Source organism: Scyliorhinus canicula, chromosome 10 (genome assembly GCF_902713615.1).
Source record: "Scyliorhinus canicula chromosome 10, sScyCan1.1, whole genome shotgun sequence".
Taxonomy (NCBI): domain Eukaryota; kingdom Metazoa; phylum Chordata; class Chondrichthyes; order Carcharhiniformes; family Scyliorhinidae; genus Scyliorhinus; species Scyliorhinus canicula.
The window spans coordinates 125791156-125809233 of record NC_052155.1 but is presented as its reverse complement, the minus strand read 5'-3'; the positions used below and the strand labels follow the sequence as shown (position 1 = coordinate 125809233).

At 44.9% G+C, this 18078-nt stretch overlaps 1 protein-coding gene across 7 annotated transcripts in view; it reads left to right on the top strand.

Annotated features, from left to right (window-relative positions):
• The window catches only part of LOC119972654 (lethal(3)malignant brain tumor-like protein 1), a 408364-nt gene that overhangs the window by 109642 nt on the left and 280644 nt on the right, over positions 1-18078 (top strand). For 3 of the 7 annotated variants that reach the window (XM_038809716.1, XM_038809721.1, XM_038809717.1), the window contains 3 exons: positions 9515-9665; positions 13277-13421; positions 15563-15677. In XM_038809716.1, coding sequence (XP_038665644.1) covers positions 9515-9665; positions 13277-13421; positions 15563-15677 — 411 coding nt within the window. The remainder of the gene's footprint in view (positions 1-9514; positions 9666-13276; positions 13422-15562; positions 15678-18078) is intronic. The other 4 variants (XM_038809722.1, XM_038809718.1, XM_038809720.1 and 1 more) reach the window with 3 other exon arrangements.

Genomic DNA, 18078 nt, shown 5'->3' with positions numbered 1-18078 from the left:
CATCGAATACTCATGCCATGTTGCTCCATAGCCAGTCAAAGAAGAGTTCTGACCTTGTGTGCTCTGCTTTCTTTGATTTAGGATCCCAACCTTGGCTCATTGGTAACACTCCTACCTCTGAGTCAGAAGGTTGGGGGTTTGTCTCGCTATCTGTACTTGGCCACATCATCTAGGCTGATATTTCAGTGCCATATTTTGGAAAATACATTAAATTGAACGCCTTTCTGTTCATTTGTGGTTTGAGTTGTAAACTATTGTATGGCCCTATTCAAAGTGCCATACAATATTCGGGTAGCACGGTAGCACAAGTGATTAGCACTGTGGCTTCACAGCGCCAGGGTCCCAGGTTCGATTCCCTACTGGGTCCCTGTCTGCACGTTCTCCCCGTGTGCGTGGGTTTCCTCCGGGTGCTCCGGTTTCCTCCCACAGTCCAAGACGTATGGGTTAGGTGGATTGGCCATGATAAATTGCCCTTAGTGACAAAAAAAAGGATAGGAGGGATTGCTGGGTTACGGGGATAGGGTGGAAGTGAGGGCTTAAGGGGGTCGGTGCAGACTCGATGGGCCAAATGGCCTCCTGCACTCTATGTTCTATGTTTATGTCTAAAGAAGAACAGGGGAGCTCTCCCCCATGTCCTGACCAATATTTATCCTTAACCAAAATGTAATTGCTTTTTGTGCACAACTGGCTCCAGCTTCTCCCAGTTACCACAGTGACAACACTTCAAAAGTTTATATTAATTGTAAAGTGCTTCAGCACACCCTGAGAGTGTGAAAATTGCGAAATAAATACAAGTTGTTTCGTATCGGTTGCAGCCCCCTGAGGTAAGATGTAGAATGCGAGACCCTGAGGCTCAGCATTTGTTGGAAGATAATGTACTTTTTTTATAAAGAAAGAAAAAGCAAGTAATGGAGTGTGAAACCAAAAGAGAAAATGCTGGAAAATCTCAGCAGGTCTGGCAGCATCTGTAGGGAGAGAAAAGAGCTAACGTTTCGAGTCCGATGACTCTTTGTCAAAGTAATGGAAGTGTGTTTAGCCAGATAATTATGATTGATCAATGGAATGGAAAAAACTAGGAAACACACAGCAAAATGCGAAGCAGTTTTAGATAACACTTTCAACACCTAAATGGGAAATACCTGTATTTAATGATCAAAGCTTTTCATGTAGAAAAGTAGAAAACATTTGTCCATGGGTTGCAACAGTTGTTACAAACTTCTTTGCTGAAATGGTCACAGTTGTTCAATAAATCATAAATTAGAACCTTGTTTGGAAAGAGAAAAATGTTGGGTCGGGCATGAATGGATTTTGATGGAAATAACAGAAATAGTAGAAAAGAGGATGATTAAGCATAGAGTTCGATAATTAAAAAATATATGGAGAAAATGGGTGCAAGAATTACAGAAAATATATCTTGTGGCGGGGAAGAAAAAAATATCATCTGGAGGGGTTGATTTGGGGCTCTCATTATCCACAGCAATTTTTGCAAAATAGCTGCCGCAGTCCAGAGTGTATTTCCAGTGTTTCTCTAGCTGTACTACTAAAATTACAGTGCACGAGAGACAGAACCCCTGCAAAAGTGCACTGTCCAAGGGTATTATATCATTGAATGGAGAATGAAGAAAGTGAAGGTTTGGAGCTTAGGAAATGAGGAAATAGCTAATAACAGAACAGATGGAAGGGAATTAACGTGAGAGTGCCCTTAAATTCTAAATAAGTGATTTCCAAATTGTAAATTAAATTAAATATTAATTTTGTTGATTACACCTGTATTTCTGTGTGGTTATCATAAGCGAATGGACATTTTAAGTCATTTCATTTTTGGTTATGAATCTATGCTGGGGTTGCAAACTAATAACTCATGCTTGGCGTGTGCTCATCAAATGATTGAATGGCTTTCCAAATGGAAAATATTTTCCAATTTCAGTATAGCTGTAGCACCAATTGCATCCCGATAGATGTGGTATTAGCTGGATAAAAAAGGGAACTGCTCTGAACTTCTGGGTGTATCTGCAAATTTGTGCTGACGTGAAACTTGCAGGGTAGGGCGTCATGTATCCGAGGAAACTGGAGGTGTGATTTTCTGGCAATTAAGTTTAATGAGTGAAAATTATGGTCTGTATGCTCACAGGTCCTAGATGCACTCCCCTGTTGATAGCGTTGGATCGTGGAATCACCAATCTAATCTCCACTTTCAGTCGAGTACCTGTATCAGTGTTTTTTCTCTAATTCGGACATTCTCCTCTTGTGCCATTTTAGAACAGGAGTGTCCAATAATTGCTCACTAGTGGCAACTTTTGATTGCAATTTTGTGCTGATTGCACTGGAGACTGAATTGAGATTACCCAAAAACATCAATTTGGAATTGTTGTGTGTGCTAATCTCTATTAATACCACTTGTCAAAGATTTATTTACCTGTGATGTTACAAAACACTCAGCTATTACATTCCATACACATGTGAATCCTGGAACTGAAGTGCCATACACTTCTCATTAATCATCTGTTTCAATTCAATTTTATTTGGAATAAACTGTAATTTGAATGTGACTGACTATCTCCAAACCATTAGAATGTGTATGTGGTGTGATCATGTAGCAACATTTTTATCCATGTATCTTGTCCGCTGAATGTCTAAACTTGATTAGTGAGGAATTATATAATGATTTATAGAAGTCATCAAGGAGAGACGGTGCTCATTTGAATTTGGTAAACTGGATTAATGCAATCTTTTATACCTAGAATCATACATCAACAATACAGATAGCAGTTAAATTGAAAGTTAAATTGCATCTGTAAAAACTACTACTGTTGAATCAGTTTACACCTTTATAAATAAACAAGTACTCACAGAATTTCAATGTGATAGAGAACAGTAAGACAAAACGTTAGAAATATATTAACATCTAAGGATTGAATACAGTTTTCTAGTTCCTTTCCTTTTCTTTGATGTTATCAGAAAGAGCCTTTTTCTGTGTCCAAGCAAATATTGTCCTGTGAGACAGTGGGTAGATTTTCCCTCTCTGTACTTTTCTGATGTCCAGCAGAAAACTGGTCCATTTTGAGGACAGAGCCACATTAACAAAGGGTCAGCTGATTGCTGGGGCGGAAGAATAATGCACACTGCTATGGTCAGGTCGCCACAATAGGTTATGGAGTGCGCTGTGTTTGAGTGTTGGAGGAGTTATGGGGAATGGGATGATTGGGGGTGTACAACAGGAGCCTGCAGGCATGCCCTGCTCTTACTATCTCCAAAATGTGTATACTCACCTTTGGGTTCCTCTTTTGGCTGAACTGTCAGCTAATTCTGGGTGCAGCATGTATCTATCACATTGATTCCGCACTGTTGAGCCTAAAATAGCACATAAATGCGAGTGGTGCCACAGGAAATTCTTTCCCATGATCTTCAGGGTACTACTGGCTCTTTTGGTTACTAGACCGTGGGAGTGGAGGTGTTTCAGTCAATTGATGTCCTCTCTGTGATGATATGCCTGTAAGCAATATCATGGTTGGTGCATCCTCCAACCAACAGGTGATGGTACAGACCCACCACACGGTCTCTAGGCAGTGACAAGGCACTCAAATGTAAGTGGGGGTACATTCAGTGTTTGACAGAGGGTTATAAGACATACAAGAGGACAGTTGTGCCTAGGGGGAGTCCCAGGGGAGTGCAAAGAAATTCCAAGATACTTGCTCTGCAACAGATCGCTTTTTACCATGTGTGATTTAATAAAGATCCTGGTTTGAATAAGTCACAAGTCGTTTGGTAGATTCTTGCTGGACATCGAACACCGAACACAATACTCTCTTCAGCCAATACGTCCCACAGGGGTCACCACACTAAATGCTTTTCCCCCTCTCATTCATGTCTCTCCTGCTACACTGGCTGGTGTTAGCTAACAGTGCACGGACCATGGATCGAAGGATCTGGGTTTAATGTATAATGTTATAGTTCCTAAATCCAAACTATGTTGTACATGTTATGGGCATGAGTACAACTTATTAGATTTATTAACTGAATCTGTGTTCGTTATTAGCATAGAGAATACTGTCAGTGTTACAAATGATCTTGCCCTGCATAATTCAAAGACAGTGTCTGTGTAATGGCATTCTGTCAGCAGCTCGGTGAATTTCTAAATAGTCATTTATATTTTCTTCAAGTCTGCATTTGTACTTGTAGTGTTGTACCCACATGAAGCTAATGAGGGTAGTGAGACAGAGACTGGGGCATGATTCAACTAGCGCGTTGGCCAGCGTGGATCTGGACGCTCCGGGTAAATATTAGAAAAGACCAAAATCTAGATTCATGCCAGACGCAAACCAATTTGCAATTCACCTGGCCTGTTCCCGATTGTGGGTTCTCGACCAAAAGTGGAGAGCATATCATTAACCCTCATTAATTTCAATCTCATTAGCGAGATTGAAGTCAAATGCAGCGGCCTCCCGGGAATTACCGACTCACCGGCGAGAAGTCATGTGGGCACCGTTTAGTACTCTTTTTAAAAATGTGAAGCTATGGGATCGTTGTTATTGATATGGGGATTGACGTCACATTCGTTACTGATTATTGTTTATTGCTGGGTGTAAATTTGGGAGAAAATGTGAAAAAGGAGGAGAATAAAAAAAATGTAATAAAGTGTGAAGCTGGTGCAGTGACTGCTGAGGGGAAGTGAGGAGATGAGTAGCCATTTCCATCTATAAGGGCACCAGAGCTTCTCCTATTCCCCAATTCCTTCCAGATTAAAAAGTGTTTGCTGGAGTGGATCCCATAGAAGTTGCCCTCGCGTTGCTGGTAGCAGCCGAGACAGGCAGACCCCGGAGAAGGCGGTAACAGCAACGACTCAAGCTGGAGGGGGGCTGCTGCACACACTGCAGCCCATCAAGCTGAGGAGGAACCCAGAGGGGGAGGCCAGCGACAGCTCAAGGCGTCGTTGGGTCTTTCAATGAGGTGACAGACGGCATGTGCTGCAGGAGACTCCGTCTCAACAAAGTGGCATTGTGGCACCTGTGCTATGTCTTCATGAACATGGCACCCTGTGAAGGAGGAGGACCCCACTACCGGTGGCCATGAAGGTCACTGCAATCCTGAACTTCTATGCAACAGGATCGTTCCAGGGCTTGAGTAGGACCTGTGTGACATTTCTCAAGCTACAGCCCAAAGGTGCATCCGGGAAGTCAGGAATGCCCTATGTGCCTGGCCATCCAAATACATCACCTTCAACCTGAACCAAGCTCACCAAGATGCCCGGGCAGCAGGAGTTACTGCCAGCGCCCGGATGCTCCAGGTCCAGGGGACAATAAATGACATGCATGTCGCCTTGCACTCACCAGGGCTTCAGGGAGTGCCCTTCATTAACAGGAAGAGGTTGCTGAATATTCAGATTGTGTGCAACCACTGCATCCATATCATGCATTGTGTGCACGCTACTCAGGGAGCGTGTTTGGCAACCACATCTCAGGCATTCGGAGATCCCCGGCATCTTCGAGGACCACCCAGGATGGCGGTTGACTCTTGGGGGACTTGGCTGACGATGCCAGGGCGGAGGCCTGAGACCAAGTCAGAGATATAACAAAGTCCATATTGCCACCCGTGCTGTAAGTGAGCGGTGTGTTAAACTGTCCAAAATGTGGTTCCGATGATTGGATCACTCTGGTGGAGCCCTGCAGTACAATCCCCAGAGGGTTTCCCACTTTATGGTGGTCTGCTGTACCCTCTGCAACCTGGCACAGCAGCGGGCGACATGCTCGAGGAAGAGGGAAATGCGACCTCATCTGAGCAGGAGGAGCCGGATCAGGAGGGACTGGAGAAAGAGTCCAGGGAAGAGCCAAAGGAGGTGCTGGAGGATGGAGAACACATCAGGGCAAGGTTCCGGCACATCCGGAGAACCAGGGAGGCCTTCATCGACACCAGATTCACATAAGACAAGGCTTTGTGGGTCAGCCCAAACGTTCCCCCTTCCCCCATTTCTCTCTTTCACCCTCTCCCACTAATCTTCTCTCCTCCAACCACCCCATTCAACCCTCAAGGGTGATGGGTCTGTGTTGGTACTGTCAGCTGGTCGATATACAAGGCAGGAGAGTGATGATAACTCGCTATGAGGAAAGCACTGGTGCTCCTCAGTTGATGCCAAAGTCTGACTCCTGTCTTTCTGCTGACAGCGTGCTCACACGCATCCTCTGAACATGGTCTGCATCAGAAGCATTAGACCTTGGACCACTGTGCCAGGGGGGTGGGGGGAGCAGGAGACATCGCAGGGTGGGGGTATCAGCCTTCCCGAACAGGCGCCGGAATGTGGCGACTAGGGGCTTTTCACAGTAACTTCATTGAAGCCTACTTGTGACAATAAGCGATTTTCATTTTCAAGCAGGCCCGCTATGAAGATTAAAGTGGCAGAGGCTTCACAAGAATCAGGTGTAACATGTTGTAATAGTGAACTACTGGCATTTTAAATAGTGAACCCCCATCTTTACCCTCTCCCTTTTACTATGGGCTATCTTCTCTTCTGGGACAAAGAGAGGGTATTGTAAACCACACGCTTGATGGGTCAGGGCGATTTATAACAGGTGGCATGTGTGGGCACCGCTCCTGGACATGGAGGGGTTGTGATGGTGGTTGCTGCGGGGTTTCGCGGAACAAGCATGAAGATTGGTGTGGGATGGGTGTAAGGTGTCAGCCAGTGATTTGTGGGAGTGGGGGTTTGGGAATTTGAGGGGTGGCAGGCAGAACTGATGCCAGGAGAGAGGTGGTAATATACTCATACAGCACATGGAGGTTGTCGGTCTTTTTCTGACATTGAATGGTGTTCCTCTTGGTCACGTTGCCCACATTGACAGCCACCATCACCCAGGTGGCATTGTTGACCCTGCTGCTGAGCCTCTGACAGGATGTCCTGCCTCGCATTCACAGCGTGGAGAAGCCTGGCCAGGTCGGCATTACCAAAGCGAGGAGAGGTCGGTCCACTGCCATGCTTGTGTGCTGACTGGAAGTGAGTGGTGAGGGTGCATTTAAAAGCAGCTTCCTCTTGTTAGCAGCAAATTGCTGAGGCGCCAGTCTGGTGAATCAGACGGCGAAACAGCCTATAATGGTGCGACTCACGTGGGGGCTCATTTTCAGCACTAAATGCTATTGAAAACAGGCTGCGATCTCAACAACACGGCCACTAAGGAACACCCCGCCAAAACTGCCCAGAATGGCACTTCACCCTCGATTTCTCTAACAACATTAAGTTAGGTTGTTGTGATTATAGATGAGTAAATAATAAACAAAATATCATGGGAGAAATTGTATTATGTTGTGTATATTTTTTGGAAGTAAAATGCTCACAAAACATGCCAATCTAGCAGTGAGATGGCGTGCACCAAACCTGACCAGACGCTTAAAGATTCCCTCTGAGCTACCTGGGTGTATGGTCACGCAGCAGCTGGGAATGTGTGGTGCAGAGAATCAAGAGGCCACACGTAATCATTACTCAGATTTAAAACATTTTTTTTTATAGAGTACCCAATTATTATTTTTTCAATTAAGGGGCAATTTATCGTGGCCAATCCACTAACCTGCACACCTTTGGGTTGTGGGGGTGAAACCCACGCAGACACTGGGAGAATGTGCAAACTCCACACAGACAGTGACCCAGAGCAGGGATTCAAACTCGGGTCCTCAGCGCCATAGGATGCAGTGCTAACCACTGTGTCATGTGCCGCCTTTACTCTAAGATGTTTTTATGCATAGCTATGTGTCAATCCTACAGGGACTGTGCAGTGCAACAAGCTGGCTCTATATAGCAAATGAAAATTAGTGACCAATCTTTGGGTTGTACTGGGTGGATGGATGAAGTAGACATTGGGGGCTGAATGCCAAATCACAAAATCAGTGAGCAAAGAGTGTGGCAGGTGTTAGGTTTGCCTACTTCAGAATTTTTCAATATCTCTTATACCCGCCAACTAATTAAAGGTTTATTCTTCCAGGAAGTGAAGCTTGGAGGAACTGGGTTGCTCTCTCTGACATTAAACAGTTCCAGTGATTGCCACCCCAATTCTTTTCTGCTCTAACATCCACCCCCAAGAGCTTATCTGAGGGATATTGCCAGCCCAAAATTCAACTCTGAAAAAGGCATCAGCAGCTTCCTAGAATATGTAGGTGATATCGAAACTCCATTTTCAAGCTGGCCTTGGGCCTATCTGTTCAGGCATGCTGGGCCCAGATTTAAGTTCCTTACAGAAGGGCATTATGTAGATCATTGCCACTCCTTGTCCCAATATTTCAGTTGTTCTGGCCCTGGCCTCTTTTCTGTCTTCAGTTTTAATGAATCTGATGCTCAATTTCTGGAGCTTATTGGATCTCATCATTTGTGGACAGTGTAATTATCCTGCAATGGTGGGAGATACATCTTCAGAACTGCAGGTAATACTGGAAAATTGAACATTTCCTACTTTTGATTCCCAGTGTTAAAATCAAGTATTGCCAGGTAGGTTATACCACGGCCAAATGCACAGTAAACGTCTCTGCCCCATTACTTATCCCCAAACCCTTACACAACCAGTGTGAATTATTCCGTGCTCTGCACCAGCCAGTCTTTTACCAAGTTTAATGCTGAAAATGTGGGCAATATTTGATGTGAATTAGCACCTCAGATGTTAGTGGGCTGAGATCAACCAAATGTATTTCATGTAGGATCTTGTGGTTGAACAGAGGAACCTTGATTCCCACTAATCTCGGCTGAATCTCTAAGCCTAATGAGGAAGGACAGAACATAACATCGATTTCTGTTTGAGGACTTCATGCAATAAGTTTCAAGCCTAGTCTGTGATGACAGGTGTAGGTAATTCTCAAAGGAAGGAGGATAAATTAGAAGTAGGATTGCCTGGAAGACGGTTGTGTTTCGGATAGTGCCACTAGCACAACTCTGTGACTGTTTTTGGTGATGCATAGAGTTAAACAGTAAAGAATGAAAAACAAAAAAAGAAGCTTCCTCCATTGTTTCTCTTTGTGGGCAATCAAGAATTCTCAAGGACAACAGACTTGCATTCTTGATCAAAGCCATTTCTCTTACATAAATAAAGATATATTTCTAAATGAAAAATAGAGAGGAATTTTAACAAAGGACAAATACACAGTATTTTGTTAAGTATTCCGAAGGAAATCATTGAAAATAGTCCTCTATTTCTAGGGTTGTGGTGGGAAATGAAGGACAAAGGTCTTAACCGGGCTTTTGAAAACTGGAAATGGGCTGAACAAGAGTTCATAAGGTGTAGTGACAAGAAGGAACAGGATAAAAAGGTGGGCCTGTGTCAGCAAAATGGGCAGCATACACAGAGATATATGGGTGGAGGAGATCCCTACAGTAGGATGGACAAGACCATGGAGAACAACGATCTTCAAGTTAATTCACTGGAGCTTGAGGAGCCTGGTAATGATGAGTAATGATGTTAAAGGCATTGATGCAGCAATGAATTGTGCCTATTAATTTTTATTACCATGTTGAATTGTTCACTTTCCTTATTGTGTGTCACAACAGAAGGCATTACTGAAGGTGGTTGCACAAATGACTTCGCCCACATGGAAGGCATCTGTTGCTGTGAAAACTGTGGAAGGTATGGGGCAATGGAGGAGTTCAATCAACGTGATTGCTTCTGTGGCACAAACTGTCAGCAGCAATACAAAGATAAGTAAGTAGGAGTGAAAAGCTACTTCAAGAGACTTCTCAAAACCCAATATCAGAATAAAGAGCTTTCTGTTTTTATTGTGGGCCTGTTACTTGGGAGCATAATTTTAAAGACCAAAACTGCCACCACACTGTATAATGGCAGTTTCAAGCCAAGTAGAATAGTAGCTATGTAATTAGGTCCATAGAGTACAATTCTGAGGAAGTAATTTTGAGATGCTGAACAAGTGGTGCGACCACACTTCAAATATTGAAGTAATATTGTGAATTAGTGCTTCTGGTGCAGAATTTAGTGCGACGAGAGCACATACCGAAAATTCAGATGCAGAAATCAATATTTTTTGCATGGTTTCCGAGGTTATAAATTAAACCTAATTTGTTATACTATAAGTGCTCATGCTCATCTACTCTGGGGTGAATTTCCTCAGAGGCTGTTCCACTTGTCTACCATAACCTTGACAGAAGAGCCATTGAAACCCTGGAATGGTGGATAAAACACTGCGAAATGCTGGCTGCCACGTCTCTGTGAGTGTTTGAAATAAAAACAGAAAATACCGGAAATGGTCAGGAAGTCTGGCAGCATCTATAAAGAGAGAAGCAAAGTTAACATTTCAGTATGATGATCTTTCACGGGAACTTTGTTGGAGTTTCTTGAATCAGGTGATCCTTGCTAGTTGTGCTGGATAGTGTTGGCTGTTGCAATTCCTTTCACCGCATGCAGCACTGCAGTGGCTGCTTAATCATGCCCACTTGCTGTCAGATCTGTCTTTGACGGGGTTGGGGGTTGGGGGGGGGGGGGTGATGGGCTGAATGCAGCAGATAATGGGACTTCAGTAGATATACTGAATATTGATTTTCATAGCCTGTTTGATAATGGGCTGGATTTTCTGTCCTGGGACATCCAGAATGTGTTCCCCGACGGGACGGAGAATCATGCATCCGGGAAAATTTGGGAATGGCGCCCATGCAATGCTCTGACCCCCCCACTGGTGGCGTGAATGAGGTCCATGCCAGCGGGATGGGGATGCAAATAAATGTCTATTTAGCAGGCTCGGGGCCCTATGCTCCGGCCTTCCGTGATTTTTCGGTCCCCACAGCTGGGAATCACGTGGTCGCAGATCACTTGTGGTCTCAGCAATCGTGAACCTGACATAGTGGACCCTGCGGTGTGAGGTCCACCACAGTAGTGCAATGCTGGTAGAGACCATCCGAGCCCCCCAAAATGTACTGCCTGCCCATGTCTCCACTAGCAGCCCCCGCCTCCCCACATGGACCTCTGTAGTAAGAGGGGGCCCAGGAACCCCTGCAATATGGGAATCCTCAAACAAGAACCCCTATAATAGGAGGGCTCCCCTCACGGGGACCCTCTGCCTAACGGAATCCCCTGCACAGTCACCCTTCCCCGAGAACAGGTCAGACAGGGGCAGTGGGAAGCATTACAGCTGTCATACTTATCTTGCGGCTCCACGTGTCCATCCTCGAAGGAGAGCAGCTGTGCTGCATCTGGTCCCGACAGACCCATTATCTTCAAGCCATTCATAGCTTTGGAGTAGTGGTCTGTAATCGACAGCTTGTAAAAAAGAACTGCAGCTTTGGTCCATTGCTGCTCCAGGGTCCCAGGTTCGATTCCGGCTTGGGTCACTGTCTGTGCGGAGTCTGCACATCCTCCTCGTGTGTGCGTGGGTTTCCTCCGGGTGCTCCGGTTTCCTCCCACAGTCCAAAGATGTTCAAGTTAGGTGGATTGGACATGATAAATTGCCCTTAGGGTCCAAAATTGCCCTTAGTGTTGGGTGGGGTTACTGGGTTATGGGGATAGGGTGGAGGTGTTAACCTTGGGTAGGGTGCTCTTTCCAGGAGCCGGTGCAGACCCGATGGGCCGAATGGCCTCCTTCTGTACTGTAAATTCTATGATCTATGATATCCCTTCATGCTTCAGTGGCCTAAGTGGTGAAATCCCAATGTCTATCAACATTGACCACATCAAAGAAATGTAAGTGTATTCCAATCACTCAAGTGTTATTACGGAGGTCCTTGGCGAGGGTCCCCCTATTACTGGAGGGTTGGGGTGGGTCAGGTAACCTCCATACTTGGGAATGGGGGGGGAGGCAACCAAGTAATCCAGGGGTGGGGGCTGCTCTGTGATGGGAGGCGGGGCAGATTTACGGTGCGGGTGGGGGGTTGGGGCCAATGGGAGGGGTGGCCGACCGCGGGACCTCGCTATTGGACCATCTGCCCAAGATGGTGGCCCAAGAGCGGCATTCCCTTTTAATCCTTCGTATGCGGCACCATGCATAAATTTGCACGGTGAGGAACACTGAATTTCATCCCGTTTACAACCGTAAACTGGTGCAATTCAGCTCCAGCGGGAGAACGTTGGGCTGCATTCTCCTTCCCCGCCGCGTCACATTTCAGGTTCACCCTGCCGGCGGGATGCTCCAACACTGTCGGGAAACCCCCCGGGCTGCCGGCAAAACGGAGTATCCTGCTGACGGAGAATCCAGCCCATTGTCTCCCAAATGCAAAATTTAGCCCAATATGTTTCATAAAATTTCAGATGCATTTTACAAGAGGAAGTTTAATAATATGGAAAGAATGATGGTCATTAAAAAGAAAACCAAGAGTTAGGGTTGCTTGGAATGGAGAAATATTGCATGTGGAGTACACCAGAAGTCAGTGCTGAGTTCAATTTAACGGGCAGTGCCATCCTGGAACTAACCACCTTGGCAGTGTTACCCGGGCACCTGGCAGTTCCAGGGTGGTACTGCCAGGGTGCAAGACTGGTGGTGCCAAGGTGCCTGGGTGGCAGCGGGAGTGTCAGGGAACCAGCCTGCTCAGAGTCCGGCCATCCAGGGCCTCTGATGGGAGATTCCCCCCAGGTGTCATTATGACTGGTCCACGTTTGTGTGGACCAGTGCTAAATGGTGCCATGGCGAGGTCTCCCAGGTGTGGACATTTGGTCCCGGGCTTCTGGAGCATCAGGCGCTGACCTATTTAAGTGAGCCTAACTGCTTGGTGAGATCCAGATCGTGACGTAGATCTCGCAAGCTTTCCGAGCGTCACAAATCTCACGAGAGGCCTCTCGCGAAATCTAATGGTCTCGTTGCATCACCGGATCGGGACCAAAGAGGCCATTCGGTCACGCCCCATATTATGATCATGGTACTTACTAAAAGGTCAAGATATTTTAGATATGAAGGAATTATTTTAATTCAGTTTTAATTTATTTCATGCTCTAAAACTGCATAAAGTACTATACTAACTTAACTATTTCTCATGACTGGGATGATATCCAGATTTCACTGTCAGAAGTGACTCTCCAATCTGTAGCTTTTTGTAGAGTCTGAACAAAAAAGCATAATGCAAAATCCATTTTATAAATACAATATATACATAACAAATGTTGATTCAGAACTTGACAGTTTAGGTATCTAGGGTTTTCTGCTTAATTTTTCCATAACTTTGCCACCTTTGTTTTCATTGGTGTTCTTCTAAAAGATATCGACGTAAAAACCTGAGACTGATCAAAGATGACAATCTTAAATTATTGTAACTCTAACAAATACTTCAACTTGTGTGTAATGTTTTTGAAGCTTCTAAGTCATATTTCAATGTAAGATTCTTCAACAGACAACCCATTGTGGACCATGCACCAGTGAAGCAAAATGCTGGAACACTACTGAAGTGTCCCAAAAGGCAAAAGAGAAAAGTGAGTGTGAACGCAAAGGAAGACTCTGGTGAAGATTTTGAAGATGGCTACATGGTTTGTTGATGTCTGTAGATACTTACCTTATTCGAGAGACATATTTTGAAGAAGTGATATTAAATCACAAATAAAAAATGTTCATTTTGCCTCCCATGCTGTGTTACATGACACCTTTGATGGCAAGTGGAAACTGCTTTCCACCAATATAAAACTTGGGTAATACAAGTCTGGCTCCACCTCAATCCATAGCAGCCAGGCAGTCACAAGATTCTTTTGATTCAAGCCCCTTGGCCGTACTTATACAAAAGCAAGATGGTGCCAGAAGGATCTTATCTGATCCTGGTTCTGTGTCAACAGCAGATGATGGCCTAGTCCCAATCGTTTTGGTATCCACAAAGCATTTTGTGTTAGAGGTTTCATAATATGGGTTTCCCTTTCCTCACCCAATATCTTTTTCACTGCACATAAAAACTGAGTAACAAGGTGAAATGAAACAGAAAATCTCCCCACTGAGGGCAGCATGGTGACGTAGTGGTTAGCATTGCTGCCTCATGCCACCGAGGACCCAGACAGTCTCTGGGTCACTGTCCGTGTGGAGTTTGCATATTCTCCCCATGTTTGCATGGGTTTTGCCCCCACAACCCAAAGATGTGCAGGGTAGTTGCATTGGCCATGCTAAATTACCCCTTAATTGGAAAAAAAATTAATTGAGTATTCTAAATGAATATTAAAAAAAGAAAATCTCCCCACCAGATGGTGCAAACAGTGGAATGCTTGGCATTCTTCTTTTTTCCACCTGAGATTGGTAACTTCAATATAAGTATCAGTCACAGGTCAAGTGCACAAATTCAGTATTGGGTGGTGATTAAGCAATGTCCTTGTGCAAAATTAGAAGCGATGCCAGCATTGATTATACAACACCTAAAATACATTATGATCTCTCACCACTGAGACCCCACATTTTCTCTTGAGTGTGCCCACCACAGTTGCTTTGAATCTAGTTGGAATTCTGGTGATTTATTTTCTTAGACAGCCCACTACTAATCCGAAAGTTAGTTAGAAAATCAGGGATCTAAATGGCACTTTTACTTTGAGAAAAGTTTCCAGTTGGTAAAGACTATTCTTTATATTTGCCCAGGGTATATATGGAACAGATGTTTCAGTTTTGATCCCTCTGCAAGATAAGTGGTTAGATTTATTAGTTCCATTGCAGCTCACTTTGGTATAGATGTGTGACGGTTTTCCAAATCAACATGGCTTGCTGTGCACGTCTTAATCCTGGTGTTAGAAAGACTCTTTGTCTTACAGAAGCAGATGAAGGGCAGCACGCCTAATCACCGGAAACTCCCCAATGACATGGTGACTGAGATTTCTCTGATTGTAGTTCATATTGAAACTCTCAGGCGCTCCCATGTTCTGCTGCACATGCAGGGAGTGGACTGCGCAATCAGAACTACCATCTGCCATGCTTGGACATGTCGTTGGGAAGCTGAATGTTGCATAGGTGCTTTCTAAGCATTCTTTGATTTAATTGCTCGACCTTCTGAGGTGCTGGCAGCATGGTTCCCCAACCAAAGGCAGGTATTTTCAGTCCCAGTGGACAGCCACACCAGATTTCTCATCACAACCCTCACCATTTGTGCTTTTATCATTATTATTATTTTCAATATTGCAAATGATTACTATGGACTGCATCAAGAATGATGTAGATCCGACTTATAAGAGCTCTGGTAAAGAATTAACAGCTTTAGACTGACTGTATTTCCCACATTTATTTGAGAGATACCACGTTGAGAACATTCATGCTTAATGTTGCATATTTCTGCAAATAATTGATTTATTTAGTGCAACATTAACATTTGGTAGGAAAATGGTGATCTTATTAAATTAAAATGATTGGTAGAACAGTATTATGAAAATCAAAAGCCCTAGTGGGTCATTTTAATTTGGAACAAAATAAGTTATTATGTGGTAACAAAAACACATTACTTAAGTGCAAATTGCAAATGCATCTGGCGTACCCAGGGTGTTAATTTTTGATTGTAAGGGATTGGTTTATACAGCCACAGAAACTTAAGGCATACCACATGTGATGTTATCAGAGAAGGTGCAAAATGCAACTTTGAAAAAGACAGTCTGGCACTTTCTTTTGAGCTGCATTTGATGAGTGGAACATTATTAACTTGATTATGCTGCAGGAAGAAGTGCAAGATGATGGAAAAATGAAGATAAAAATGTCTGCAGTGCTGACTAACCACAGTAGCATCAAAAACAATCGACTTTCTGACCCAGATTCCAAGTTCTCTAAACAGGGTATTCAACATTTTTATTTGAAACATATTGCAATATTATTATCTTGTATGAGGTATGTTAAACGTTTTTATCATATTTACTTAGCCTGTGGCATCTGCAGTGATCCCCATAGAGGTCGATAGAGTTACCAGTGACTGACTGTAAGGATCACACAACAAGATTTCAGGTTTTAAAACTTTTACGACAACAAATAAACAAAAAGCAACATTTTCTGAACACTAGCCAGTGGCAATTAATAACCTAAACTATAGAAATGTTTCCCCTATTTGACTTGCAAAATGACCAAAAGTTCCATACCATGGACGTTACTCTGGCCCATAGATGTACAGGATAGTTGGGGTTATGGGGATAGGATGGGGGAATGGGCCTTGGTAGGTTCTCTTTCAGAGGGTTGGTGCAGACTCAATAGGCTGAATGGCCTCCTTCTGCACTGTAAGGATTCTATGGGATTCTTAAGTAGTCAATTTGTACTTCTGAACCAATCCAAAGCTATCCTCTGCTCCCTAGGTCCAGTTTCATTTTCCTTTCCTAGTCAGGTAACTTCTAATCCCAGGACTGACCTTTCACTGTAAGGGTTACCTTGGAGATCCTCCGTCCAGCAAAGCTAGGTGAATCTTCCTGCTTGTTTAAATCTTCATAAACCTGGGGCTCAATCTAATGCCTATCGCTAGATTTACCCATCTCGCCACACCTTGTGAGACCTAATGGGATCTTGCGAGCATTGTGATATGAATCCCGCCCACCAAGGGTGTGGCCTAAATTTGCATACTTAAATATGCCTCCGCCGAGCTAACCAGCCCCGGGATCTAACAGCCTCGCTGAGAAGACCCCCAGCAGGGCACCGTTTTGCACTGGTCTCCACAAATGGGGACAAGGCGGAACACACTTGGGAGGGGGGCTCTCCCAGGCTATCGGAGGCCGCCGGGTGGGTGGATACTGGGCAGGGTGGTACCCTGGCACTGCTGCGGCCACCCAAATACCTTGGCACCATTAGCCTGACACCCTGGCAGTGCCACCTGGAGCTCTTCCGTCCAGGAAATTAAGGTACGTGCGGCGTCGGCGGTTCCCAGCTGAGGCCCGAAAAAATAAGAGTCCCTTATAGCGCCGGCAAACACCCTGATCACAATCTGAGCATGAGCCCGCCCCCCACACACACACACATTCTGCTTGGTGATATCTTGGGTGCAGAACTGGCTGCTTCAGTTGCTCTGCTCTCTTTTTCTCTCTTACTCTCAGACAGACCTCTTTGCAAGGTTTATGGATATATTAAGAAACCTGCAACCCAATATCATAATGGCTTTTTCCCCATTGCAATGTTAATTACATGAGTCTTGTTTCCAAGTGGAAATGCTAATTAGCTATCCGCTAAAACCTCCAACTCCGTTATATCTTGGTATTAGAAGGACAGTTTGAAGTATAATTGTTTATAAAAGTTAACATTCCTAACATCTTCCTGTGAGACATGGAGTCTCACAGTCTACCCATAATCATCACAAACGCTCTTACCATTGTCACAGGTGCGAACATATTGTACCTCCTTCCTAGTACGGTAGCACAGTGGGTAGCACTGTTGCTTCACAGTTCCAGGGTCCCAGGTTCAATTCCCGGCTTGGGTCACTGTGCAGAGTCTGCATGTTCTCCCTGTGTCTGCGTAGGTTTCCTCTGGGTGCTCCGGTTTCCTCCCACAAGTCCTGGAAGATGCGCTATTAGGTGAATTATATTCTAAATTCTTCCTCTGTGTACCCGAACAGGGGCCGGAATGTGGCAATTTGGGGCTTTTCACAGTAACTTCGTTGCAGTGTTATGTAAGCTTTCTTCTGACAATAAAGATTATTATTAATAAAACAACTTGTCGCCCTCTGATTCTTGAACAAGCAAACTACCTAAGCTTGTTTTCATACAAAATTCAGAAATCCCTTTCTTCCTGCATTTTACCCGAAATTAAAATGGCAACCCCAAAACATAACAACCTTATAAACATGGGGCGCGATTCTCCAAAATGGAGACAACAGCCCGACGCCAGAATGAAAACTGGAGTGTTTCACTCCAGTGTCGGAGCCTGCTCCCAGCCCCCTATTCTCCCTAGGAGGGGGCTAGGAGCGCGTCGTATATTTTACGCGCGCTGGACCTTGGCGCCGCGTAAATGACGCGGCCAGCGTCGTGTAAATGAAGTCACCCGCGCATGCGCGGTTGCCGTCTTCCCCGAGGCCGCCCCGCAAGAAGATGGCGGATGGATCTTGCGGGGCAGCGGAGGAAAGGAGGTCCTCCTTTAGAGAGGTCGGCCTGCCGATCGTTGGGCCCCGATCGCGGGCCAGACCCCATTGGAAGCCCCCCCCCCGGTGCAGGAACCCCCCCTACAGGCCCCCCCCCCCCCCCAGCATTCCCGGCAAGTTCCCGCCGG